Source organism: Mastigoproctus giganteus, chromosome 9 (genome assembly GCF_048544385.1).
Source record: "Mastigoproctus giganteus isolate SK-2022 chromosome 9, ASM4854438v1, whole genome shotgun sequence".
Classification (NCBI taxonomy): Eukaryota; Metazoa; Arthropoda; class Arachnida; order Uropygi; family Thelyphonidae; genus Mastigoproctus; species Mastigoproctus giganteus.
The window spans coordinates 100,722,647-100,749,981 of NC_143583.1; the positions used below are offsets into that span (position 1 = coordinate 100,722,647).

Genomic DNA, 27,335 nt, shown 5'->3' on the forward strand with positions numbered 1-27,335 from the left:
CTCAGTAAGACATTTGTTGTACATGGAAATATTTCTGGAAAGATTTCGGCAAATTTGATAATTACAGCATTTTCCACAAGATCTAATGGATATTTATTTTGCTTAGGGCCTGCTTTAGGCTCGGGAAGAGTGAAGAGATCCGTTTCATATGAGGAATGGTAGGTTGAGTTGCTATTCCTGATAGATATTTGTTCTGGAGTTTCTGTGGTGAGATCGTCCAGGGGAAGCAAGCGATTCAGGATGTCGTTAACTGAGTCATTCCAGTTAGTGGTTTCTGTATCGTTGTTCACTACAGTGTTGAACACTTCATGAGGGTGAAACTTGTTTTTGCTAATTTTATATAATGGACCCCACGGATCAGAATTTCCTGTAGAGTGAACTAAGTATTGCCAGGAGGCAAGTTTTTGTTTTGCAATTGTATTTAGATATTCTTTCCGCTGGCCTTTATAGATATTTTTTAGTCTGGTGACTTCTGGTTCAGGCCTGGACCTTCTCTGTTGAAAGTCTTTGTGTAATTTTTTGCGCAGAGTAGAAAGTTCAGCTGTCCACCATGGAACTGTAGTATGCTTGCTAATTTTCTTCTTAGCGGAATGTTCTGTACATATAATGCATATTCTGAGGCATTGAACTGGTTCAAAGACCGGCGTGCGTCAACGTTATAATCCTGGTGAATTGAAGATATAAATAAAGGCCATTTTATGGTTTTTATAGAAAATCTTCTAAGATCTTTTGGAGGAGAAGGAGGGGGACCTGTAGTATTTGGAAGGAGAGAAACCTTAAAAGTGATTGCTCGGTGGTCACTGTTTGTGTAGTCAGTATGTATGGTCCAATCAGAGATCCTCGAGGACATGGCGGACGTTGAAATGGTTAGATCAATGTTTGATTCTCCGTGGATGTTTGAGAAGGTCTGTGGTTGGTTGGGTAAGTTGTGCCGATTTAAATTGAAGGTGAATAAAAATTCCTCGAAAATCCTACCTCTGTTGTCCAAGACACTGCTGAACCATAAAAAAAGATTTTGAGTTAGAATCAGTTGTAATTATTAAATATGTGGGATTTAAAGTAGCAAACACCTGTTCTAAATATCTTTGTGATATATTAATATCTGCTGATGGTGGACAATATAGTGACAGTAAGTAGAATGAAAAAGTTGATGTGGAGACTAAAATACAGGTGGAATTTTGATTACACAAGCCAGAGACAACAGTGATATCCAGCTTGTTGTTGAATATGATGATGGCAGATTTTGAGGTCTATATAACTTGTATGAACCATTAGGAATGATAACTTAATCAGCATCTCCACTCAGGGACTTATTTTTGTCAAGTAAAAAGGTATAGCCGATTCCGCCGAAAGGCTTTTTTCTGTTCTTCCTCTATTTCTTCTCACGGTTATTGCAGGCAAACTTCTATCTTTCTCTCTTAGTTGGAACTCTCCTAGAACGTGTACTGTTCCAAGTAAAGTCTCTATCTTCTGGAGCGTATTGTATACAGCGTACTCATATAAGGCTACCTCCATTTTAATGCTGGTCTTCATTCTACTTTGCCTCTGCATTCATCTCGTCCATCTTACAGCAAAGTTTTTTGGTGGACTTTCCTTCTTCCGCGTACAGCGCGTATTCGCGGCTCATGCGATTTTTCACCAAAACTAGGTTTTTTCTTCTCCATCACTCTATACTGCACTACTGACTATCTCGACTCCGGATTCTTGCATCACTTCTCTCCTTTTCTATTCTTTCTCCTTGAAATTTTGTTCCTCTCTATAACTCCCTCTGCCACATCTCGGCCAATAGAACATTATTACAATTTATTATTATTTTTTTCTTTCCTTTTATTTACTAACCCTGTTTTCTCACTTCGCACATTACCCTCTCTTTCCGGAACCCTTTTTCCATGGAAATACCGGGTTTTTTCTTTATACGCCACCTGCTAGGTGAACTCGTCAGCGGCACCTTTCATCCGCCATTTCGACGCGTTACCACTGTCCTCCCACAACTCTAGAACAAGGGTTCCCTACTGGAGACTTCTCAGTCTACTAGATTTCCGCTCTCTTAATGTAGTAGGATTTTTCGCGTATTTACGTTATGATTCGGAATTGCTCGGCCTCTTTCATCTCATTTTTACAATTTTTCCAGTACTGCCTCCCACTTCCTTGCTTGAATGTCCTCACAAGGTAACGCTTAGCCCAACGGTTATAATTCTCATGTTTACTGGGTGTGGCGCAGTTTACTCTCAAAGCGTTTATTTCCTTTTTCCCTTTAATGTTGTCTCTATTAACTGCTTTCTACCGGCGGCGTTCCCATGAAAAGAAGATATAAACACATTTTATTCTGTTTTTCTAAATTACACGACTCCGCTGGTTGCTTCCCCTTAACACAAGCCTAATCTTTCTTCTACCATTTCACATATCTTTCCTTCTCAAAACAATTAAAATATAATATTATAAATATAATATCAACTTTATATAAGATTGGAACCATCCATATCGTCTAATAGTTTGTGTAATTCTGCCTTGAATTTATTTAAGTTAGCAACTTCCACCACAACAGATGGAAGTTCGTCCAGGCAATCAGCCATTCTCTGGTTAAAGGCACACTTCCGAATATCTACTCTGCAACCGTCCTTCCTCAATTTGAATTTATGCCCCCTCATGTGCGTAGTCTGAGCAAGGCAGACAATCCCATCAACATTGAGCTTGCTCAATCCATGAAAAGCCTTAAACTTCTCAATCAGATCACTTCGCAGGTGCCTAGTCTTCAAATTCTGCAATTTGCAGAACTGAAACCTTTCTTGATAAGAGAACCCCTTTGTTCCGCTCACTAATTTCGTTGCCCTTCCTAAAATGAGGTCTTCAGATCTGTATGTAGTTCTCAAGTTGTAGACTGACCATTGCCTTATACAAAGGGATAATCACCTCCTTATCTTCGCCACCAAAATTCTTGTATGTCATTGACAAAACCCTATGAGTTGTTCTAGCAACCTGTCTGCATTCCTAAGAAACTTCATATCTGACTGCACATCTGACTTATTGTTTGTTATTTAGTTTATAGGAGCATTAGCAACTAAGGCCATATTGCTCCGGGGATATGCGGTGGTCATTCCCTAACCTTTCCGCATCCTCCGTATTTGGTGGTCACGGGCTCTAACCCCGGTCTAATCAAGAAGCGTGTGCTACGCACTGCTGCTACGGAGGCGCCACATCTGACTGAGTGTAGTAGCACACAGTTGGTATGGTACTCTCGAGTTACTGCTATCTATGTGCAGTACTTTCCATTTGTCAGTTGAATTTCAGTTACCATTTCTCAGCTCATCGCCTAACGTTTATATATTCCATTGCAGCTGCATACCGTCATTAACCACCCTGCTAACCTTTGTATCATCTGAAAACTTGGACATTAAGCCTAATATTGCCTTCATAAATATCATTGATAAATACAGAAGAAAACAATTGGCCCAACACCAAAGCCTGGGGGACTCCACTAATAACATCTGAACACTGAGTAGTGTCCATTAATTACCACTGTCAATCTTCCCTTTATCCATAGCAGCAACTTTACCTTAATGCCACACTAGGCTGATTCTCTGATTTGTGCAACAGTATTAAAAGATTTCCTGAAATCGAAGTATATGATATCAAAATTATTTTTTTTGCATCCAGTTCCTTTGTGACTACAGCGTATTGTAGCCTTGAAATATTGAAATCTTGTCTGATCAGACAAGATTTTCCCCCTTAACCAACCCATGCTGTGTCTGAAGTATAACTGCAGTCTTCTCTAGATGAACCTGCATTACTTCTTTAACCATTGACTCTATTATTTTTCCTGGAAAAGAAGTTAAACTAACAGGTCTGTAAATTACTCGTATCACCCTTTGTTAATTGGAGATACGTTCGCACGTCTCCAGTCGGTGAGAAATTTCCCTGAATCCAAGGATGCTCTCATAATTACGGCTAGCAGTTTGCTTACTTCCTTCGCTGCTTCCATTAATATAATTGGATAGATCCATCGACACCAAGGTGCCTTTCCAATATTTAACTTCAACAATTTATCTCCACTTTCCTCTCAGTTATTACAAGAGCATTTAGCACACCGTTAAAGTTTGAACTTCTGGCCTCCACTTCCCTAAAGAAAATGAAATGCTGATATGTGATTTAGGTTCAAAATACTCATTCAGTTTGTCAGCTATCTGAGCAGTATCATCAACAAGACGATCCATCGATATCGAGTGGACCAATTTGATTCATCCCCTTCCTTCTAGTGTTTATATAAGTAAAGAAGTCTTTGCTGTTTTTCTTTGCCAAAGATTTCTCTTAATTTGTCTTCTTGCTTAATCTCCTTTGTGACTTGATTACAGACTAGCTTATACAAGGTGTCTCAAAAATACACGGCATAACTTCAGGAATGAGTTCCTCATATGTAGACAATAAAAATATTTTATATCAACGTAGTTCCGGAAATGCTTGGTTCCCGAGTTATTAACCGGAATGTCTTATCTCCCGCAGGTTTTTTTATCTTATCTCCCGCATTTCCTTCATCACAACGTACTGACAGAATCTGGTGGTTTTCCATTCCGACCATGCACTCAAATCAGGAGCAAGCGGATATGCACTTTATGTACGGTTTGGCGGATGGCAATGCTCTGGAGGCTCGTCGTTTGTACCACGAAAGGTTCCCAGAACGAAGATGTCCAGACAGGAAAACGTTTGAAGGTATCCAACTCCCCCCTTTGTGAACAGGAGACCTTTACACCTGGTGCTGCCGACAGAGGACGACCAAGATCTATGACTCCTGAAGTAGAGGAGGATATTTTGGATGTTGTGCATGGCACTCCTGGAATCAGCACACGCAGAATAGCAATGCAACTGGCTGTTCAACGTTCGACTATTTGGAGAGTGTTGCGAGAACACCAACTGTATCCTTACCATCTGTAACGGGTACAGGCATTGTCACCAGCAGATTACCCTGCGCGAGTAACGTTCTGCCAGTGGTTCTTGCAGCAGTGTGGTACAACTCCTCAGTTTCCTGCCTTGGTGATAATAATAAATGAAGTACAGTTCACACGAGACGGAATCCAAAACTTTCACAATCAGCAGTATGGGCTGAGGAAAACCCACATGCAATTCTTCCATCACATCACCAACAGCGGTTCAGCCTCAACATCTGGGCGGCTGTTTTTGGTGATAAGTTATTTGGGCCCATGTATTTCCAAACAAACTCACAGGGCAGGCGTACAGAAACTTTCTAGAAAACAACATCCCGGATTTCTTGGACGACACGCCACTGATCATTCATCAAAAAGCACACTTTATGCACGATGGCGCTCCCTCACATTTTAGCCACCTAACCCGCAATTATCTGAATCGAAGGTTTCTTGGTCGGTTGATAGGTAGAGGTGGACCAACTGCTTGGCCTCCACGCTCACGTGATTTAAACCCACTAGATTTCTTCTTGTGGGGACATTTAAAGTCATTGGTGTATTCGATTCCGGTAGCTGATGTGGAAACTCTCCGCAATCGAATTGTGGCAGGTTGTGAGACAATACAAAACATCTCAGGAATTTGACATCGTCTTCGCGAGTCCGTGAAACGTCGATGTGAGGCCTGTATTCAGGCAGAATGTGGACATTTTGAACAATTACTATAAGGTGATGTGAACAGTTAAGTGTCATAGACAGACCTTCAAAACTCGGAAACCAAGCATTTCCGGAACTATGTTCATCTGTGAACATCTCTAAGGCAGGAAAGTGAGGAGTTGTACCACACTGCTGCAAGAACCACTGTCAGAACATTACTCGCGCAGGGTAATCTGTTGGTGACAAGGCCTGTACCCGTTGCAGATGGTAAGGATACAGTTGGTGTTCTCGCAACACTCTCCAAATAGTCGAACGTTGAATAGCCAGTGGCATTGCTATTCTGCGTGTGCTGATTCCAGGAGTGCCATGCACAACATCCAAAATATCCTCCTCTACTTCAGGAGTCGTAGATCTTGGTCGTCCTCTGTCGATAGCACCAGGTGTAAAGGTCTCCTGTTCACAAAGGCGGCGATGGATACCTTCAAACGTTTTGCTGTCTGGACATCTTCGTTCTGGGAACCTTTCGTAGAACAAACGACGAGCCCTCAGAGCATTGCCATCCGCCGAACTGTACATAAAGTGCACATCTGCTTGTTCCTGATTTGAGTACATGGTCGGAATGGAAAACCACCAGATTCTGTCAGTACCTTGCGATGAAGGAAATCACTTGCGGGAGAATAAGACATTCCGGTTAATAACTCGGGAACCAAGCATTTCCGGAACTATGTTGATATAAAATACTTTTATTGTCTACATATGAGGAACTCATTCCTGAAGTTATGCCGTGTGTTTTTGAGACACCCTGTATATAATATAGGGCTCTGTATCACTTGATAATTTATGCGCGTCGCATGTACTTTTATTCTCCGCCACATGTCTCAATCGTTCATCTTACATCCATTTAGGTCTTGAACAGTATTTCTTCGTTGGCAGGCGCCTCTGTAGCCAGGTGGGAAGGAGCAGCAGTGCGTAGCACACGCTTCTTGATTAGACCGGGGTTCGAGCCCGTCACCACCAAATACGGAGGGTGCGGAAAGATCAGTGAATGACCACCGCATATCCCGGAGCAATATGGCCTTAGTTGCTAATGCTCCTAAAAACCAAATAACAACAACAACAACATCTTCGTTGGCATGAAAAGCCTAGTAGCTTCCATCGTTACTTCCCTGAATGCTTCCCATATAGAATTTATAACAATTTGTTGTTGTTGGTAACATCGTCAGTTGGTCCCACTGTACACAATCTAAAAAATCTGTGAGACCTCTGCCGTCACCTTATGAAAGCAAAAGCCTTTCTCTTTACCCTTGATAGTAGTTATATCTTTATTTAAATGCGACATTAGTACCCTGCGATTTGCTTCCACCCAATGGATCTTTTACTTGCAGCTTCAGATTCTAATATATAAAGGATCGTTGTTGATAACCAGATCAAGAGTATTGCTTCCTTTGGTTTCCTCTCTAACATGCTGCTTCAGAAAACAGTTGTGTAAGAAATCTACAAGGCCTTGCTGGTGTGTGAGTGACCAACCCACAAATTCCAGTCAATATCTAGAAAGTTCAAATTCCCATTATCAGACACTGATTTGCTTGCCCACTCTATATAGCTGTATGGTATGCTCGTCACACTCATTTGGTCTATAACACGCTTCCGCTCTCAATTTTGCGTTGCCCAGTGCTTATATCACACCAAACTGAAGCAACATTGCACTGGTCGCCCATGTTGACTGGATGCACTGCTTTAGATTTAATATGCTTCTTAACTAAGAGAATAATCCATCTACCCCTTCCTGTACACATTGTACTCCCCATATTCAACTTGAGCATCACTTATGTCTGCGTGACACTAACTTAATCAGATTCAAATTCATCAATTTTTTACAGTCTTTTAGCTTTAATGATGCCAGTACAAATTTTTATTGATTTAAAGTGGATGGAAGGAGTCTCCCTCTCAGGGGAATTCCTTCCATCCACTTTAATTCAATAATGAAAGGGGGATATCTGAGCAAAACTCGGTTCGATTTGTCGTGTTTCAGTAAAGAAGTTCTTATACACTGAAAGGACAGAATTCATGGAATACCTGGTTCCTGGGCAACGCGATTGTTACCCTTCTCGCTAGTAAACGAACCTACTGCTTAGTAGGTATATAGGTACATTGTACTCACGTAGATGGTAATTTGATATCAGTATGGATAACCGTCGTGAGTTGAGACTTTGAACGAGGGATGATAGTGGGTGTCTGGCGCATGGGTCATTCTATCGCCGAGGTGGTACAGAAATTGCACTATCCCCGTTCGACAGTATCAAGAGTGTATTGGGAATACGGCATTTCCAGAATAACATCTCATCGTGGACAGCGCTGTGGGCTGAGAAAGGTGGTGGATGAATGTGGCCGTCGACAACTGGCTCGCATTGTTTCAGCCAACCAGAGAGCGACAGTGACACAAATCACCAGCGACTTCAACGAGGGAGGTTGTTGTTGTTATTTGGTTTTTAGGAGCATTAGCAACTAAGGCCATATTGCTCCGGGATATGCGGTGGTCATTCCCTGCATGACCTTTCCGCATCCTCCGTATTTGGTGGTGACGGGCTCGAACCCCGGTCTAATCAAGAAGCGTGTGCTACGCACTGCTGCTCCTTCCCACCTGGCTACGGAGGCGCCAACGAGGGAGGTGCCAGAAATGTGTCCACCAAGACCATCAGGCAATCATTAGCCGCAGTAGGTTATGGGAGCCACCGAACCGTCAGAGTTCTATTGCTAACAGCACGACACAGGACTCTACCTCAACTGGGCGAAAGAACGTCGGCATTGGACGACCTTGGATGATTGGAGACGGGTCTTCTGGTCCGATAAGTCCCGTTTTCAGTTATTTCTAGCGGACAGGAGGATGCGTATCTGGCGGAAACCGCACGAAGCTATGCACCTGTCATGTCGACAAGGATCTGTTCAGGCAGGTGTACAGTCATTAATGGTCTGGGGCGTGTTCAACTGGCACATGTTGAGACTTCTGGTAGGTCAAGACGCATCTCTGAACGGTCCAGGTTACGGGTCCATCCTTGCAGAACATCTGCATCCCTTTACGGTCATCGTGCATCCACAGGGCAATGGACTCTTCCAGCCGCACAGGGCTCCTTCCCACTGGGCCGTGGTAACTAGAACGTGGTTTGAAGAGCATTCCGCAGATTTTTACCACCACAGAATTGCCTCTCCGTTTACCTGACGTTAACCCTGCGGAGAATCTTTTGGATGCTGTGGAAAGGTCCATTCGAGCTTTGGATCCTCCATCCAGGAATACCACGGAATTATGGATAGCGGTGCGGCAAGCATGGATCGAAATACCTGTGGAACGCTTTCGTGAACTAGTGGACTCAATGCCTCTTCGTGTGACTGCCCTTATCCGGGCGAAAGGTGAGCCCACCCGTTACTGGGTAGGTATCCCCATGATTTCTGTCTACTCAGTGTAATATGGGCATGGTCTTAGGTTGTTTGTTTTTCAGACTATACAGATTTTTCAGAGGTGTTTTTTTGGTATAAAATATAGGTAACATCTGTTCCAGAATTATTTTTTTTTACAAATACACACAGATGACTCTGCAGACCATGAAAGGGGTGTATGGTCTGTGAGTTGAAATTGCTAGTGTATTGTGTGGGTACCAGGTCTTCGTATGCTGAGTGCTCATGTTTTCGCAGCATTTTCAGTTAGAGAGAGCGTAGCCAGGGACCTAAATGTCCATCCAGATGTAATATATCGATTATGGAGAAAGTTCCAGAAACAAAAGTGTTGCAAAGACCTATGAAAAGTCAGAATACCAGCAGATCATCACTGTCTGGTTTAAACTGACAGACAACATAGGATGATGGCAGAGCAGCAACGCTCTTCTGCGGTTGCACCTACTTCAGGATTGAATATTTGCCACTGAATTCTGTACAGTTGGCTTCATGAGAGAAATTTATATCCAAGACTACTCATGATATGCATCTCTCACGTCACCTCATTTTAGAGAAGAGGAAGCTTCTTTTGGTGTCGTGATTGTATCCATTCGATCCAAGAGTAATGGACCGATGTGATATTCCTAGACAAGTTTAGATTTAGGCCACATGCTGTTTTAGTGTAAACGTCGATTCCAACGGCTCCTCATGTGAAGGGAGAAATTCGAATCCAACCAAAAATTATCACAGATAAGGGCGCCGCCGTGGAAATGTCTAGGCAGGCACAATGTGAAATGCTTCTAGTGAGCTAGACAACTTTAAGAGATGAGGTGCTGTGAATTCTGTGAGGAAAAGACAAAACCTATAAACCCTTTGTGATTCAATAGGTCACCAACTCCTTCTATGGAATGCTTAGAGGAGACAATGTTCAAGTTGAGAACTACCCTTCACAACTTAAGTAACACACTGCTCTCCTGAGGTCTACAGTCGTCTGCGTTGGACACTCACTTTCATTATTGAAAATTCTAGAAATTACATGTTTTACAGACGCTACTGTGCGTCATAGCGTAATGTACTTCTATACCAATTTGCATTGATTTTTACCAATTATTTTTTTAAACCTTTGCAGTTTTGCTATTTATACGAGGCCTGAACCTGTGAAAAAAGTAATGAGATCAATTTTGTAACACAATTGTAAGGCCATGCCACGATCTCAAGTGTTCCTTTGGCACAAGATGTTTTCAGAGAGACGTGAAACGGTGAAAGATGAGACACGTGCCAGACGGCCAGCAATCACTCGAACTGACGACAATGTCCAAAGAGTGAAAGCGTTAATTCGCCGAGATCGAAGATTTAACAATCAGAATGATAGCTGACGAACTGAATTTAAATCTAGACACTGTTCACAAAAATCTTTTGGCCAATTTGGCCACATTTCGCATGGCCAAATCTTCTAAGTGAAGATTTAGCCATGCAAAAAGTGTGCGCGAAGATGGTTCCGCTGATTTTGAGTGAAGGACAAATACAAAACCGCATGAAAGTGTCTTGATTTGCTAGAAAGGTTAGAAATCGATCCAGACACGTTTAAACGAGACGTTACTAGGTGAGGAAAACTGGTTTATCTGGTACGATCCATAAGCCAAACGCCAAACTGAGGGGTGGCACATGAAAACATCTCCACGTCCGAAGAAATCTCGAGCGACCAAATCAAAAGTGAAAAACGATGATTATGTGCTCTTTATTGATTATCGTGGCGTCATTCACAAAGAACTTCTGCCACAAGGACAAATAATGAACCAAATTTATTACAGAGAAATTCTCGAGTGGTTACGGAAAAGAATCCTTCGTGTGCGACCAGAGATCAGTCAAAATTAGATCCTACACCAAGACCACGTACCATCCCATTCTGCCTTCTCCATTACAGAATTTCTGGCGCAGAGGAGCATTCCAGAGCTCTCACAACCACCGTATTCACCAGACCTCGCTCCATGTGATTACTTTTTGTTCCCGAAACTGAAAAAAAGCTGAAAGGAAATCATTAGTTGATAGAGAATGTAACCTCTAAAAAAGGATTCAAAAGGATGTAACCGACACTATAAAGGAGCTTACAGATGAAGACTACCAGTCTATCTTTAACGACTGGAAATGCCGTTGGAGATATTGAGTAGTTGCAGAGGGAAGTTATTTCGATGGTGACCATTGTTATTCTGCATAAAATTTAAAATAAGAATTTTTATTGATTTAATCTCATTGCTTTTCTGATAGGCTTCGTATTTCAACTTTTGTCCGACGCTATAAGAATGAAGTATCGTGATTTTTGCTGCTTTTATTGTTGGGAATTTCATCAAAACTTCTTTAGAATTAGTATCTTCAGGAGTCCTGTCCTTTCTCTATTAGTCCGATCTAACTTCTCCACTCTCGTTAGAGCCATTCTCTCCTTTTACATACTTCATCAAATTGTTACAAAAACTCTTACTTGTTTAGGAAAATCCTACTAATCTTTGCCTCCCTCACATTTATTAATAATTTATTTAGATTACAGTTATTATAATCACCCGAACGATCGAGATTGCTAGAATTTGAATCGCTATCATTTAAAGCTTACTAATGATATTCTTCAATTCTCACTGAACTGCGAAAAGATTGAACTAAATCGAGTTTTAAAAATCCTCAGACGTCTTTCTGACGACAATGCATTTCTTATTGTCTATCACAAAACTAGACTTTTAAAATTTCTTTAGTAACCTAGCGATTATTGATCCTTCTAGACCTTTTCTGAAAATGAAATCTCACCTTAAAATCGCGCTGCATCACAACAAAATTGGTAGTTCGATAAAACCTTTGCACACAAAAAAACCCACGCTGCTCAGTATTTTACTCCATCGTGCTTACAGAATTTTCTGGTTAGGGCGAATTACTAACCAGTAAATAAATTCGATGTCTTATGTGTTTAAATGACACCAAAGTCACCAGTGCCAGTCCAATTATCATCTACAAAATTTTAATTAGAAACACTGAAAAATGTTGCCATCGTACATAAGGACTTGTTAAGTCTAAAATACCTTTTTACTGTATTTATTTTAAATCAGGTAAAATGTACTTATCAGCATTATATCTTTCAAAAACTGATTGATAATTGATGGATCGGTATACATCACCCAACTGGGGCGAAGAGAACACCCCGATGTTCCTTGCTAGTCACTCCAAGATTTCTTCAAAAGTCACTGGATAAACTTCGATTACCTATTCATTCCATTGCACCCACCATCCTCATCTACTTTCCTTTCCGTTTTATTCTGGTACATTCAGTGGACAAGTGGATACAGTAAAGTACTTATTTAACAATTGGATATTGATATCATTTGTCTCAATTTAAATTACCTTTTGTTTAAAAATGTCTGCCGACCAGAAGTAATGAGCAGAATCATTGACAGTTATGAATTGATTGTAGTTGTGTGCGTGTACTTTTGCAAAAACTACAGACTCAAAGAGAACAAAAGTTTATTGCAGGTCATGTTTCTTACATAAAAAGAAAGATGATTGAGAACGCAGAAAAATTACAAAATTTTTAATCTACCTTTATTATATTTAAAGTTCCACCTAGATTAAGTACCACTTTTGTTAATGAAAAAATAAAAGTACCAAACCTTTCGAAGATTTAGGATTAGTTTGTTCAATAGGACGCTAAGGCTAGGTAGAAGTGCGGCAATACTCGTTATTTATTTATTTTATTTTTTTGGCAACCTTAGCGTACTCAGAAGTTCGTTAACCCTACTGTTATCTATGAAGGAGTTTAAAGTGAGTTTGAATGGTTGTGGAAACTAACCGTTTTCACCGAAAAAACTAGATTATTGAAAAAACTTGACTATTTTGTTCTTACTGCAGCGCTACATACAGCGGCTTTTCCTGTAAGGATTTTGCTATCACTACGATGTTCGAGTTCATAATCTTCTCATAACCCTACTTATTTTTTTTTTCTCCTCGCTATTCTATGCGGTTTAGATTTTGGAGTGTACTAGTTAGAAAAATTACATCTCCCCTTATCTAGTTGGTGTGACAGTTTGAGCCATGGGTACTTTCATCTTAAACCCAGCTGATAAATATTTTTGTCTAAAATATTTCTGGATAGTTCTGGTATACATTATTTTCTATCGGAAGAATTATTATATTTTTCCAGGTATTTTGCTATTGAAATTGGAAGGCTTAATCAACCACTAGTTGGTAAAATAGTTGTGATGAACAAATGTCATTAGTATATAGATATGGATATGACACGTGTGAAAAATGTGTTCTAAAATATCTTATCTTTAGAGCGAGAATAAATAATATTGTTGGTAATCCTCCTCTGTAAGAATAACTAGCCATTTTATATCTAAATGTCAGCATCGCCAATATCTATTGAAAATAACTTAGCTGTTCTGCTGAGAAAATCTGGAAGGGTTTCGAACTCTTGCAATTCCTTTGAAACCTCCTGCTAAACTTCACTTAAACTATTTGGGTTTCGTGCAACTCGTTAAACATTTTTTGTTACTTAATTCCCCATACAGTAATTGAGAGATTTGTACTATTTTGCAGAACACTTTCATTTAGTGTGCTTTTAATTCTAAGAATAAAAATAAGTCTTAAGGAGTAAATTGAGTTTGCCACTTGGAAACTAATTCTAAAAAATATACTTAATAATCTCGACACTTCGCTTTAAAAATAAGCACGTGCACAGTCTGAAGCTGCATTTTAAGCTCATAACCCGCTTATAAATATTAGTGACAAGAATTCTGTCATTACAATTTATAAATCTTCATTCATTTCGAAAGTAAAATAATGAGGAAAAAAAAACACAGTCAGCAACGATTACAAACTGTATCGGAAACTTGAAAATCAAAAGGATTTATTTATTAATTTTAACGATAAACTGTTAATGACATCAGAATGGCTTACAAATTACGTATTTCTATATTGGTCTTGCTCCATAACAAACTAAAAGAGATGGTGGAATAGTTCTTTCAAAGTCAGATTTCAAATGACAATGTCTTGACCGAATTACAAGGCTTAGTAAACACGGAACAATCCTTAGAGATGCCGGAACATTTTGTGTGACTTAACATTTCTTAGTGAGAGAATACTAGGAGTTGCATTTTATGTTAACTGTTCGAAACTAGTTTGACACTCGTTTCTCTGGAAGGGGGCTTGATTATCAAGGATAAACTGAACGATTGTCACGTCCTTTGACTTCTTTCTTTGGGGTTGGGAGAAGTAAGTTTCAATCACAACCCAAAACCGTACCTTCTTGACAATGTTCCGATATTTGAGAAAATTATGAGAAAGCGTACTTATGAGGGTTCAGAAGTATGTCAGCAATGCAGAGGCCCATGTGGAATTTCAAATAAGAAAAGTAAAAAACTCAAACACAGCGAAAGAACTTTTGCTCAGGAGCAGTGACAATTTAAAATTAATTTAAAATGATAATTAAGATCACATTTACCTATAAAGAGTAAATTTCTTAATTATCACGGCTTCATGTCCTAAGTGTTTACATTTTCTAATACCTGCGCAGTTCTCTTCTAAACTTATTTTGAATATACGTATTGGAGCTTAAAATACTGAGTACGTACAGCTGTCTCGAATTGAACTTACAAAAAGGAATAAAGTCGTCCATCCCATATTAAAACTTACAGCATTTTTGTAAACTTTTCCTCGTTATTTTAATTATATTTTTATGATATTAATATTTACGCTAATTTAAAGTAATTTATACAGCCTAAAGTAGTGTATGCTTTACAGTATCGCTCTCTCTCACGGTCTCCTGAAATTGTTTCTTCCTTTTATTAGCATAATTTCGTATACACATAAAAACAAATTAGTCATAAAACTACGGTTAAAATCTATAATGCAGAGACACGGCTCATAGCCGCTTGTCCACGAATAACATAGTCCACACCCCCCCTTATTTGAATCCGCAAAATTATAGTACTATTCCTATAACAGAACAGTTGTTTATTCTTGATCAGCACATTCTCGTACATTTTTTTTCTGAGTACGTAATGCTTCTGCAGTCACCAAACTGCTTTGAATGCTTTTAAAATAAAAATTTACTTTAATTCTTAAGTTTTGCTGTTGCTATAAATCTACCAATTTGAAACTTATTTCAAAAAGCAGCATCAAACCTTTTTGAATTCATGTACAATTAGTACAGTTTCTAAAGTTTGTAATAAGCGTTTTGATTTCGTCCAATGTTAATTATCATAAGCATCAACTTGTTAATCATTCTTTTGATATCTTTGTCCAGGAAGTTAACTTAAGGATCAACATCCGAAAACCTTTATTATTTATTCTTACATTTGTACGCATGCATGTAGTTATAGAAATCGAAGTTAAATGCACCTTGTGGTAAGGATTCTGCATTCACAGTCCTCTATTATTTATGTCGATAAACGTCTGTCCCAAGGCAAGAAGTCGTAACAGAAATCAGTTTCGAATCCGAAATCTGAACATCAAAGTTCGCATATAGTGGTGATGAGAAACGGATACGAATATTCATCACAAGAAAAACACCATTAAACAATTTCATAAAAAATATGGAAACGCACCATCACATTCCCATAATTCAACAATAATCCCAAAATCAGCATTTCTAAGGACATTACTCTTTTCGACCAGCAACTATAATCCTTCCATTTTTTCTTAAGTTTATTAGAAAATGCGCCACAGCCACCCATGGAAAACAGTTAATTTCTTATGTATATATTTTTTCAAGATCACAGTTCTATCTATCCAAAGGCATTTGTAAAAAGAATGAATAAACAGATATCACATAATAGCAGATTCCGAGGAAATATTAATCTGAAAACGTAATATCGTATTTACTCGCACATTTGCACTTTTTATGATGAGTTTTCAGTCTATAGACATACTTGCAACAAAATACACCAGTAGTTTCTATCTATATTACATTCCAAAAGCTTTTTTGTTTACCTGTGGTACCCACTCTGCCTCGTTTTTCTTGCATTTTCTGAATGTTCTTTTATTTTCTCCACTAGAGCATTTGCTGATGACCTTTTTCCTCTGTATTCTTCCTTACGGCTAGTTTGTAGACGGTCACTTGATCGACTTAACTACTGGTATTACGCTTTCAATAACTAATCACAAAACCTGTGTAATATATTTATTATTAGCACCCAACACTGCTTGTGATTGACTGATTCTTGTTATGGTCGTGCTGACTGAACTGGTTCGATTTCTTTGAACAGAAGTAAAGTTTAATTAGAGGTCATTTCTCCATAATAGGAGGACTAAACCACTAAGTGCAGTCTACAACCCTCCCTTCCCTGAGAGAAGCTATGATTGAATTCTATATTAAGTGGCGCAATGTTACATAAAATAGCAAGCAGAATATGTCATTATTAGCTCGATTGCTCAAAAATGAGTGCTAAAAGCATATTTACATAGCATAAGTCCATGAAAGCTGGATGAGATTGTTTTTTAAGGGGGGAGGGACTGTATTTCCTTTTCTTGATCTCAAACTAAGAGTATAAAATCGAGAGGACATTTATAACGCTGTTTTATCTGTGTACAGCTTATTCAGAGTGACTGGTATCCGTTGAACAATAAATCAAAGATCTAAGCATGTCGTAAATCAAGTCACCATGGTTTTTTTTTTTTCCTGGTGACATTTCTTCTCCCGTTTCTGCCTTGATTGATAATCACTTCATATCTTGAATGATAATGAAAAAACAAAAACAAAAAAAATCGGAAAAGTTCTTTGGTAGAAACGATGTGAAATAAATTCCAAGAAACACTTTCGCGCGTGGTTTCGAAATGAATTTGCTTAAAATAATGCGCATGAAAAGCATAAAAAAAGCAGAGCCATGTGATTACATAACACTGACTACGATTACTAATTTCTTTGAAATATATTTTTAAAAATCGGAATGAATGTTAGTACAGTACTAAGTAATGAATATAAATACAGATGTATATTTTATAAATATAAATTAGTGTATCGGATGATGAATATATAATTAAATGAATATATATATTAATGCTAAAAGATATAAATAAAAATTAAACAAAATACGTAGAAAACTTTCAGTATAAAATTTCAATAAAAGCTTATAAACAAAACGTTTTATAAACCCTTTATAAATAAAGGAAGAAACACTGTCTGGAATCTAACCCTGGTGTAGTAAAATGTAATAGAAAACATTTGAAGTACAATCGTACTTCTATTAGCGATTTCGTATTCCTTAAAACATATCAGGCATGCGCACAAATGACAGTACCGCCACTAGGAGGTCCATAGGGTGTTCGGCAAATTCCGTTATCCACAGTAGTAAAACTTTATTTGTGATAAATGTAAATATTTTAATGATTTACATGTATAACTGCCTACGATCAACGATTGCTTAAAACGGAAGTAGTAAGCAATGGTTGACCAGACCACTTACACTCTGGTAGAAAAGCTAATGATGAGCATATGCATGCACGAAGGGCTACATACAACTAAAAACCATGAAAGATATCCAGAATGACTTCATCCTAAGGTTCAACATTGCGGCCCTACCAAAGAATACAGCATTACGCTGGAAGAAGATGAATTGTTTGAAACTAATCCACTCATGGACAGACCACGGGATCAGGAGGCCATAAGCAGAATAGTACCTTCGGGATGAATCTGTGCTTCGCTCAAAGAAGAAAAAATCACTTCGGAAACGATCACAAAAACAGTCTCCATGTCCACAATAAGAGATCACGTCATCAAAGATCTCGACATGAAACTATATCATCGTTCATTTGTAAATGAATTAAGCGTATTGCAGAACCAATATGAAGGTTGTGAACGTTTAGCAGTTGTTCCAACAATTCCTGCACGTGGTAAAATGATGTTTCACGAGGAGTGTGCAATTTATCGTGATTCAGGAATCAGAAATGTTTGTTTCAGAAACAATGAGAAGCCACACTTCTTTGAGGAACTGGAATACAACCGACTGTGCATTGTAAAACGGGCTTCAATGAATGTCTACTATGCATTTGTTCGGCCCGTATTTCTTTGAGGATCCCGTCAACTAAAAAAAAAAAAACTTACACCAACATGTTATGGGAGTGATTTATGCCCTAGGCTAACCATTTCGGGTAACTTTGTCATGTTTGGCTCCAGCAAAACCGGATATCCGCTTATCTCGCTATCAATGCGTGCGTAAATTCTTGAACGAGGTGTTCGTAGCCAAGTAGATTGCCCAGGGCTCGGAAATTTTACCTGCCACTTTTCACTGGTCGTCCTGAAGCTCTGATGTGTCATCTAATTGCAATGCATTATGTGGTTCATTCACCAAAAAAGTGGCCAGGAGGTGTGTGTGACCTTCAGTTCCTCAGTTCTGTTACCACACAACTGAGGAAATAAATCAAGCTGTCGAGATGCATTTAGTGCCATCAGTCTCGCAGTGCTTGGTCAGTTCTCACACCAAACGTGGAAAAGCATAATTTTGTGTTATAAAAATGGCGGCGCACACACAAAAACCTTATATGAGTAACTGTTGCCAGTGGCTTTTCCTCATTTACATTTATGACATTGAATATTTTGGGGGAGAATAACGGGACATTCCATATACCCTGTGCTTTCCATTATATTATTAGCTGGACACGTAACAATTCAAATTATCTTTTCGATAATATTCAGTATTTTATTTTAGCCATTTTTAATTTTAACACGTTCGCTTAAACAGCATCATATTAAGGTTGATTCTTTAGTTTACAAGTTGAAAAATTGTAACCGATGAACTTAATAAAATATGAACTGAGTTTTATTTATTTATTATTTCATTTATGTTTCAATAAGCGCGTAGACTGCTAATTTTAGAACGAAGCATCAGAACCAAATATTTCTTTTGTTACATCTAGATGAACACATTGGTGAGATTACGCAAAACCCCCACTAACCTACAAGCTTTCATTATTCTTTCCTATAAGCTACACAACTTTCAGTGGACATTTAGAAAATAGTTGGAATTTTGACTATTTAAATCTTTGTTTGAATAAACGAATTGCATACCCGATGGCTTCGTTAATATCTGGCCACAGAACTTAATGACAGCGGAGGATAATCTTGCGTACATAAGGCAGTTAAGTAAAAGGAATACTCGAAACCATATGAAATGTGAGTGAAAAAGCAATATGTAGCGAAGTGTTAGTGCTGCCCATGGCAACGAGATGAAGTACTAATGTATCCGTAATGGGTGTGTATGTTGCTAAATATATATACCCGTATTCGTGTGGTCATTTTCTAGGGTCTAAACCTACTCTGTTTTTGATAATTTGAAGATTACATTCTTCTAGCTAGACTACCCCGTTTTTCTCTCATTAGATGCCTATAGCGAATAGGATAAATTATCTGTACATTGGCATACTGTTGCAGAGTAAGATTAATCATCATTTTTTGAGGAAGGATCAAAACGTTCTTAAGGAAACAATATCTGCAACGAAAAATCAGAGAGTAAGTGCGATTAACTGGCTTCTCTATATAGTCTATGTACAGGCATGCGCAGAAGGTTAATTTCCAGCTCTTGGATCAATCGTCCACTTGCATCTTTAATGGACACGATAAAGATGCCAAATACTGTCCGAATTCGGTCTAGAACAGGCAGTCAGGGGCAGAGCTTCACAATATATAGAGTTATTTAAGAAAGCCACAGGATTGCAGAGAGGATGGATACGTAAGATCTGCCCTAATGTCCATAACGTGTAAAAGTGTGCGTGCGATCGCGCAAGGAGACTATGTAAAGAAGTCATTAGTGACACTTACTGTAACCATACGTTATTTTCCCTATGTTATTTCCTTCCGTTTGTAAATAGATCCCAGAACCTTTTGATGCACCCTCCATTATAATGAACCCAATGTTTAAAATTCTATTTTACAATTAAATTATATTTAATAACTTGGAAATTTGCAGCCTTTATGGAAATAATTGTTTTATGCTACCAGATGAGGAGCTGAGAATAGGCAGACACAAGTTGATATGACTGTGAAGGCTGAAAACACTATTAAACATACTCGATCTACCACCATTGCTGCAAACTTCCACTCTGATATAACTTCCTGGGTGTCGTCATCTTTGCGCATCCTGTTCGTTATAAATCGCAGTTCTTTAAGTATGGCGCTAAGTTCTTTCTGAGCAGTAAAACAACTGTGTACAGTGGCTGTTTCTTCTCCGGTCACGTGGATGTAACCGCCTCCTGTGCTGTTAGGTTGACGGAAGTCGTCATCAATGTCTAATACATTTGCTAATAAACTTCTAGATGATCGTTCTTTTAGTTCTAGTTCTTTCATTTTGTGGTTTATTAAAAGACTTTTACGGGTTAATTTCTTCCCCGGTCGTTTCATCCTCAATATCCAAGGCAGCCAAATGAGAAATATTGATTTAATCTGAAAAAATAAATAACATTCATGCAGAGCATGTTATAAAATTATTATAACTGGATTACTACTATAGAAGAATACATATTCATTCCAAAAACATCTCTATCGCATAATGATATTATTTTAACTGCTTTTTAAGTTAAAATATTTTTAACAAACTGATCAGTCTTGTATGCAGCATGCATTAATATCCTGTAGTTACCATAGAAATGCCTATTTAGATAATTATATGAACAAGGTTGTTTAAGTAAATTTGCCTTTAGTAGCTATTAAAATCAAACAAACTCGCATTTCATTATTTAGGATTAATTTTAATAACCTAAGCGCTTTTTTTAAATAAAACCATGACAGAGCGATATTTCTTGTTATAACCAGACTTTGTTCAGAATGGGTGCACAGAAATTAAAATTTCATAATGGTTTACAAAATTAAACACCATTTTACCAAGTAAAAGAATAGTTGCAAACATCAACAGATATAATGCTGAAGGGCGCTGTCCTGTGTGGATACAAGTACAAAAATTCGGACTACCTAATTAAAAATAATAAATATATACATTACGAAAACCAGGAAAGGCCTGTACTCATCCAGGGAAGTACAGCGGCGCGGAATCCTGTGAATAGTATTGACTAACTGCTACATGAAATCACTGAAGGTAATCTAAGACAGCACCAACCTAATGAGTGACATCCATCAAAAAGAAAATAATACAAGAGATAAATCTACTAAGGTTCCATAGCGAGTACTTGATCGGGTGGTCATCTGCCTCGTGGAAATTCTCAAAAACTTGCATTTCTGTTATGGCCTGCTAAATCAGCAAAACGACCACCGATGCCTCTATGGGAACAATAAAGACAAATTTAACAGAAAACGTGTATTAAATATGGTTAACCAGGAAATAACTCAAACAAGCTGACAAGGTGAAAAACGTAAATTTCCATGTCGACAGAACTAATTGATAGGTCAAAAAGAGCAACGAATCTGAAACATAATCTGTTAAGTAAATTTACAATTTCTTTTTAGTTTGACATCTGTCTTGGGCCTTTAGGTTGGTGCAATGTGGGATCTCCTTGTTTGATTTCAGGCCGCAATTCAGCTAATACTAACTACAGGATAGGGTGCTTCTTCATCGGCACTCTGTTTCAATTTGTCACAATTCTTTTACGTGGTAAAGTAGTGTTTAATTTAGTAAATAATTATACCACATTTAATTTAATTTCTACTTAACTATCTTTCATTATGTGTTGAGATTTTAATTTCAATAAAATAAACTTTCTACTGTAATATCCACCAAATATGGAAATTAGAACTTAACCATTTTCGTGAAAAAATATCCCCGAAGAACACCGATTAATACGGTCCAAATTGATAGCTATTATTCTTCTCGCTCACTGTTCCCTTCATTCTTTCTTAGTCATCCTCAAGAGACACTATTAGAACGTAAGATAGGTCCTGAGGGGAATGGCTCTTCTTCAAGAGAGCATTGTCGTTGTGAAACTCAATAGAAAATTCCGTGCAGTTCTAAGTCAGTCGAATTTAACTTGGCTGCTTAGTAAAATAGCAACTACGAAGTTTTCGCACCGAATATCATTCTCTCTCTCTCTTCATTATTTAAATTTGATTTATAACTTCACACCACAAAATTTGTCGAGAATTTTTCCTGCTTACTTGACGATTTCAGTGTCATTTTTGTTTTCAAAATATGTCCCATCAGCGCTCACTCATTCAGGTGTAATCACAAAGTCATGCCAGATAAACAGCAGCGCAGTAGGAGTGAAGGATAAATAGGAGCAAATAAACAAGGCCGTTTCTTTTATGTGGCCCATTTCCTTCCTTACATTAACTGTCAGAAAATTTTCATGTTGACTATTTTGTATTTAGTGACTGCAAAAACATTTTGACACTTCAATTCTGATTTCTCTATGAATGCAAATGATTGCAAAAAATACTTCATAAATAATCATTAACTATAAATATTAAATAAATTACAATTTATTATTAAACAAAAAATTTAACTGCGTATATATTCAGAATTAGTATTTGTAATTGCTCTGTAGAAATTTGGTCAGAGTTCAATTCTCATTTGTTGGAAGAACAAATATTAAAAGAAAAAAGAAAAATAAGTGTTTCTCGATCATCTTAAATTCCACTCTCCTGCATTCTTGCAAAAACCTATTAAAGCTTTACGATGTAAAAAAAAAAAAAAAAAAAAAAAAAAAAGACCGTTTAACGGACTTCTTGTAACGAATAGGACAAAGTCAGAGGATGACTGATGGAAGCCAAAATGATAAATGATGCAATTAAGGCCGTCCCAGTGTATTCCTTAGAATGAATGAGAAGATTGCTTGTGAGAGACCGATCCGCAGCACACTAGGGAAAACGTGACCGGAATTAAATGCAGTTTCTTTTAACTTTTCCAGCCGAAATCAGTACAAATTATGGTTGTCTTAGGAAGAACGATTGTCGAAAATAGAAATTTCGTAGAATAATCACGATTCAAATCTGAATTAGAAGTAAATTGCTTTGATAAAGGATCCTCTTCGCATAAACAAGTAGAGAAATGAGTCTTTCGTGCAAAAATTAAATGATGGGCATCAAAATGTTGCGTCAACCATGTAACTCGATATAAAATCAGAATTCAATCGCGTTATGGGCGAAACATATACCAAGACAGAAAACATTCTCTTTAAGAACTTTCGGTTTTTTTTGTGCATGCTCAGCGAAATATACAGAAAATAATCAAAGAAATACTTTTTTCAAAAGACCATTGAGTTATAGTAGAGTGCGATACTTAAGCCTCTTGGGAAATTGTTCCAGATATATTACCGTACAAGATCAGTACTGTATGTGGGTGCAGTTTTCAGCCTGGACGTCTATAACTGCTAAAATAATTCATGAATTAAATAGGGTCCATGAAATTGAGGAAAACCTCAGTTAGATTGGAAAGGTGGATGAAGTTTTCATCCGAGAAGATGGGGGAAGAATAAGAAAAGTAAAGCAAGAAAAAGGGTTTCAAACGATACCAAATTAAGTTTTATTTGTTATTAGTTGAGATAAACTTCCTCTCAGACAGTGTGCTAATACTGTAACTGCGAAGAGAATAAATCACGACAAATTAATTAAAGAAATGCAAATTAAAGGAATACATGAAGAGGGTTTACTTAAGCAGTGTCACTTAATAAATCAACGTCTGCACCATAAAATGAATTGAATCAAACGTTGAGCGAGTAAAAACTAACAAAACGAAACCGCTACAGTACTGCTTCATGGAATTTACGCTGAAATTCCAGCTTGGTCATTTATTAAGTTCATTCTAAGAACTATTAGGCTGACACTAAGCCTTTCTCTTTATAGATTACCAAGAAATCCAACTGAAAAAAGAAGCTACAGAAAGGTATAAAACGAATTGGTTAATTAAGTCGAAGAAAAGGTAAAATTTCAATCAATTCAGTGCCATCGTAGGTTTGAAGGATTCAGGCTGGTAATGAGATACCCTGCATATTTGAAGATACGAATGTTGCCTGTTAGAATCAACACAGCCAATTCCCCCCCCCCCCACAATAAATATATGCACTAATTCTCTTAAAAGTATATTGATATTTTAATTTTTGTCTTAACTTTATATGAATTCCTATTCTTTATTTGCAATTGATACTTACGTATTCAGGCATCTCGTGGGTATCTGCATTACGGTGATGATAGTTTAGGACAACCACGGTCATCACAACAGAAAACGCGACCATGATCATAATACAGGCAAAGTATGTACCTATAAGGAGAGACGGAATTATTAAGAAACCAATTAAATTTTGTCTTCTCTCATCATCAGCAGTTTTCATAGTATCGTTTCTTTTCGCCAATGCAGAAAATCATTTTATAAATAAATTCGTCCAAATTTAAAATATATTGGCTCACTGAAGATCTTGCAATTAGTCATAACAACCCTCGATGGTAGAATATCCAGTCATCGCCATGCAACGTCTAAATCATCCTGTATGGAATGTCCAACGGATAATTTTTAATCACATCCACATTGTGCTACGTATGACGAGAATTTGAAATGTGTCATCTATAAGAACCAGCAGCAAAGAGTTGTTGTGACTAATTGTTAAACCTTTGTTGTAGTCTCGTTTTCATCTGCAGTTAAAGCATATCTGTTAGCTGTGTCTACCGCACATATATGTGTAATGTCGCAAAATAAATGAAACACTTTTATATTCTTTTAAGTTCGATTATTAGTTATTATACTTTAGCACTGGGGGCAGGGGGAACATATCGATGATTTTTTTCAAGGTTTCCTTAACATTGGACTGTGTAGAGATGAGGAAGTTCCTATTTGGCAGTGTCCTATGGAGTAAATCTTGAAAATACACTTTTATACTGAGGGCGATTTCTTTGGACAGTCTGCAAACATTGTGAGATTGGAAATTTAGTAAGATGATGCATAAAACTACGCATAAAGGTTAAAATAATGATAATGCACTAAATATCCTATATGAATATCCTATTCATATAGGATATTTAGTATGAGGCATCTTCAGTATTAGTTACCATTTTATCTTGTTTGCTGACGGTTTAGAGCGAGATTTCATTATAATGAATATCTATGCTTCCTGATGTGGATATCTATGATTCAACTTGACAAGAGATCGAAACACACTGGATTTGGGTTGAAAGATTTACATAACTCTTTGAACGTAATGCAATTTACTAAGAATTTGATGAGGAAAAATGGGAAGATTTCTAACTAAATCGCCTGGGCACAAAACAATGATACTTTTGAGTTATAGATGTGAGTACGCATGTGATTAAACGCCTATGTACAAATTATTAAGAATAATGTTTGTAATGTACTAGCTTGTCGTTTCCTGGGTCAGACCGCTCTTCCCTACGTTTATTTAGAAAATGAGCTTTATACTGTATGTGCCTATTTCGGTAATGCAGGATAATCATGCTCAAGAGAAATATTGAAAATCATGGATGCTAGAGTAGAGGGGAACACTTAAGAATAATGGGGTCGGGTCAACGGCAATATGTTCCTTAATGTCATTAATCACAGAGAGATCTTCATCAAGGTGAAATGCCAAAGAACATATTCGTGTTTTACTACATCAACTGAGGATGGAGAACGCGAGTGAAGTTGGAGAAGACAGGCTTGTAAGGAACGAACAGCTGAGGTGAATATGCTAGATTTCGAAAGGAGAGAGATAGAAGGAACACCAAATACGAGAGTGCGAGCACCAGATTTAATTTTCTTTCTCAAATGTCTCCAAAATGGGCTGATATTAGTATTTCTAATGCTCTTTAAATGTTCATTTCTTAACTATCAGTTGGATCATTGTACTTAGGGATAGTTCGTAGAAAACCTATTGGAAGTACATGTATATTTTATGCAAGAACTTATGCTCGATTAGAGAAATAAGTTTCGATGACATCCAGTGAGAAGACGCCAGTGTTTTTGATGATTACGTTTTCGTTAGACATATTAACACCAGCATAAACACCATGTCACAAATGATCCATAAAACGGTCGGAAGAGAAGCCTTATGAGAATAGGTCTTTTATGGTTGATTAAGGGTTCGTTATTTATTGTTTCAAGCTGATATCGATCAGCAGGAAATACAGATTCCACTTCAGTTAAATTGAGTACTTTCAATGCACATGATCACCATAGTGTAAAATCAGGATGAATTAAGCGCATGGAACTATTAAGTATATGAGGGTTTCATATTCGAATCTTAGCTTTCAGTGTATGCGCCTTTTATGAATATATGTGTTCATGGTGCATTAGTAGTGTAATTCATTGCAATTTTCATCGCATCTCAAAAAGAAATATAGAATGTGACCACCGATAAACATTCCGGAATTGTTTTTGGGGCACAACTTGGCCACTCCTCGTAAGTATTTGATTGAAAATAAACTAAATAACATAATACAGTACGATGTTACTGTGTGTGTGTTTTAAAGGATGAAACCCTATCATTATTTTGAACATCTATTGTCCCCCTCTCTCCCAAGGCCAGCCATCAATTTCCTCCAAGAGTGATGCCGTTTACTTTTACCGCATCCTACACTGTGCATTTTATTTATGCTCATTTTATTATTCTTAATTTTTGAATATTTCCTTTTACTAAACATGTATGCAGTACTTTATCCCTTTTTAATTTACATATTATAGTGTACAACTTTACTAATCACACCTTATCATTCGGACACATGTTGTTATTGAACACTTTTGTCTTCAATTATATTCTAATAGACTATCATATGAAATGTAACGATATGGACGTGTACTATGCAGCCTTTTTAATCGATATTTGAAACTTCTTATATACGGTTCATTTAAAAACCAGTGTAATAAATCCAAATAGCAATCACTTCTGCATATTTGAGAACCTGGCTTATTTTGAAAGTTTCAAAAACAGAAGTTCCTACTTGCGCGTTCATCCTTTATCTAATTATTTCAACTGTGACTCCTCTGGAAGTCGCATAATTATTCCAATGCGTTTCTCTAGAGGCAGTATTACCAACCTAAAACTAGACTGACTTTCGAATCGGGTAGTCCATTCAGTAATAAAAGAGCTCAGCAAGTTTAATTTTAGTAATGAATGTCTGTTCTGAATAAATGGAAACCAGTATGGGAAAACCGGTCCGGTGATCGAGATCTGGATAACCAGAGAGAGAAAGTCTCTAATTTCCATGAAGTTAATATCTTATAGCACTGTTTCTTCAAAGAAATCAAATATGACATTTCGAAAATAATCTAATATTCAAATTAGGAAAGGAATTAACATTTGTTTCTTTTTTCATTCTTATGAGTATTTACGAAGTCACACTATAGTTTTTTCCATCTTTTAGAGAAAACACGTTTTATCTCTAAGATTTAGAGTGAGTCCTTTAATTTCCTTTATTTTAATTGCACTTGAAAGGGTAAA

General features: G+C 37.5%; 1 protein-coding gene across 8 annotated transcripts in view; it reads right to left on the minus strand.

Annotated features, from left to right (window-relative positions):
- Nucleotides 1-18,095: 18,095 nt before the first annotated feature.
- Nucleotides 18,096-27,335, minus strand: part of LOC150080594 (neuronal acetylcholine receptor subunit alpha-7-like) — a 267,604-nt gene continuing 258,364 nt past the window's right edge. For all 8 annotated transcript variants that reach the window (XM_090381719.1, XM_090381717.1, XM_090381718.1 and 5 more), the window contains 2 exons: nucleotides 24,060-24,169; nucleotides 18,096-20,406 (listed from right to left, as the gene is read on the minus strand). In XM_090381719.1, the coding sequence (XP_090237845.1) occupies nucleotides 19,954-20,406; nucleotides 24,060-24,169 (563 nt within the window). In that variant the 3' untranslated portion in view covers nucleotides 18,096-19,953. The remainder of the gene's footprint in view (nucleotides 20,407-24,059; nucleotides 24,170-27,335) is intronic.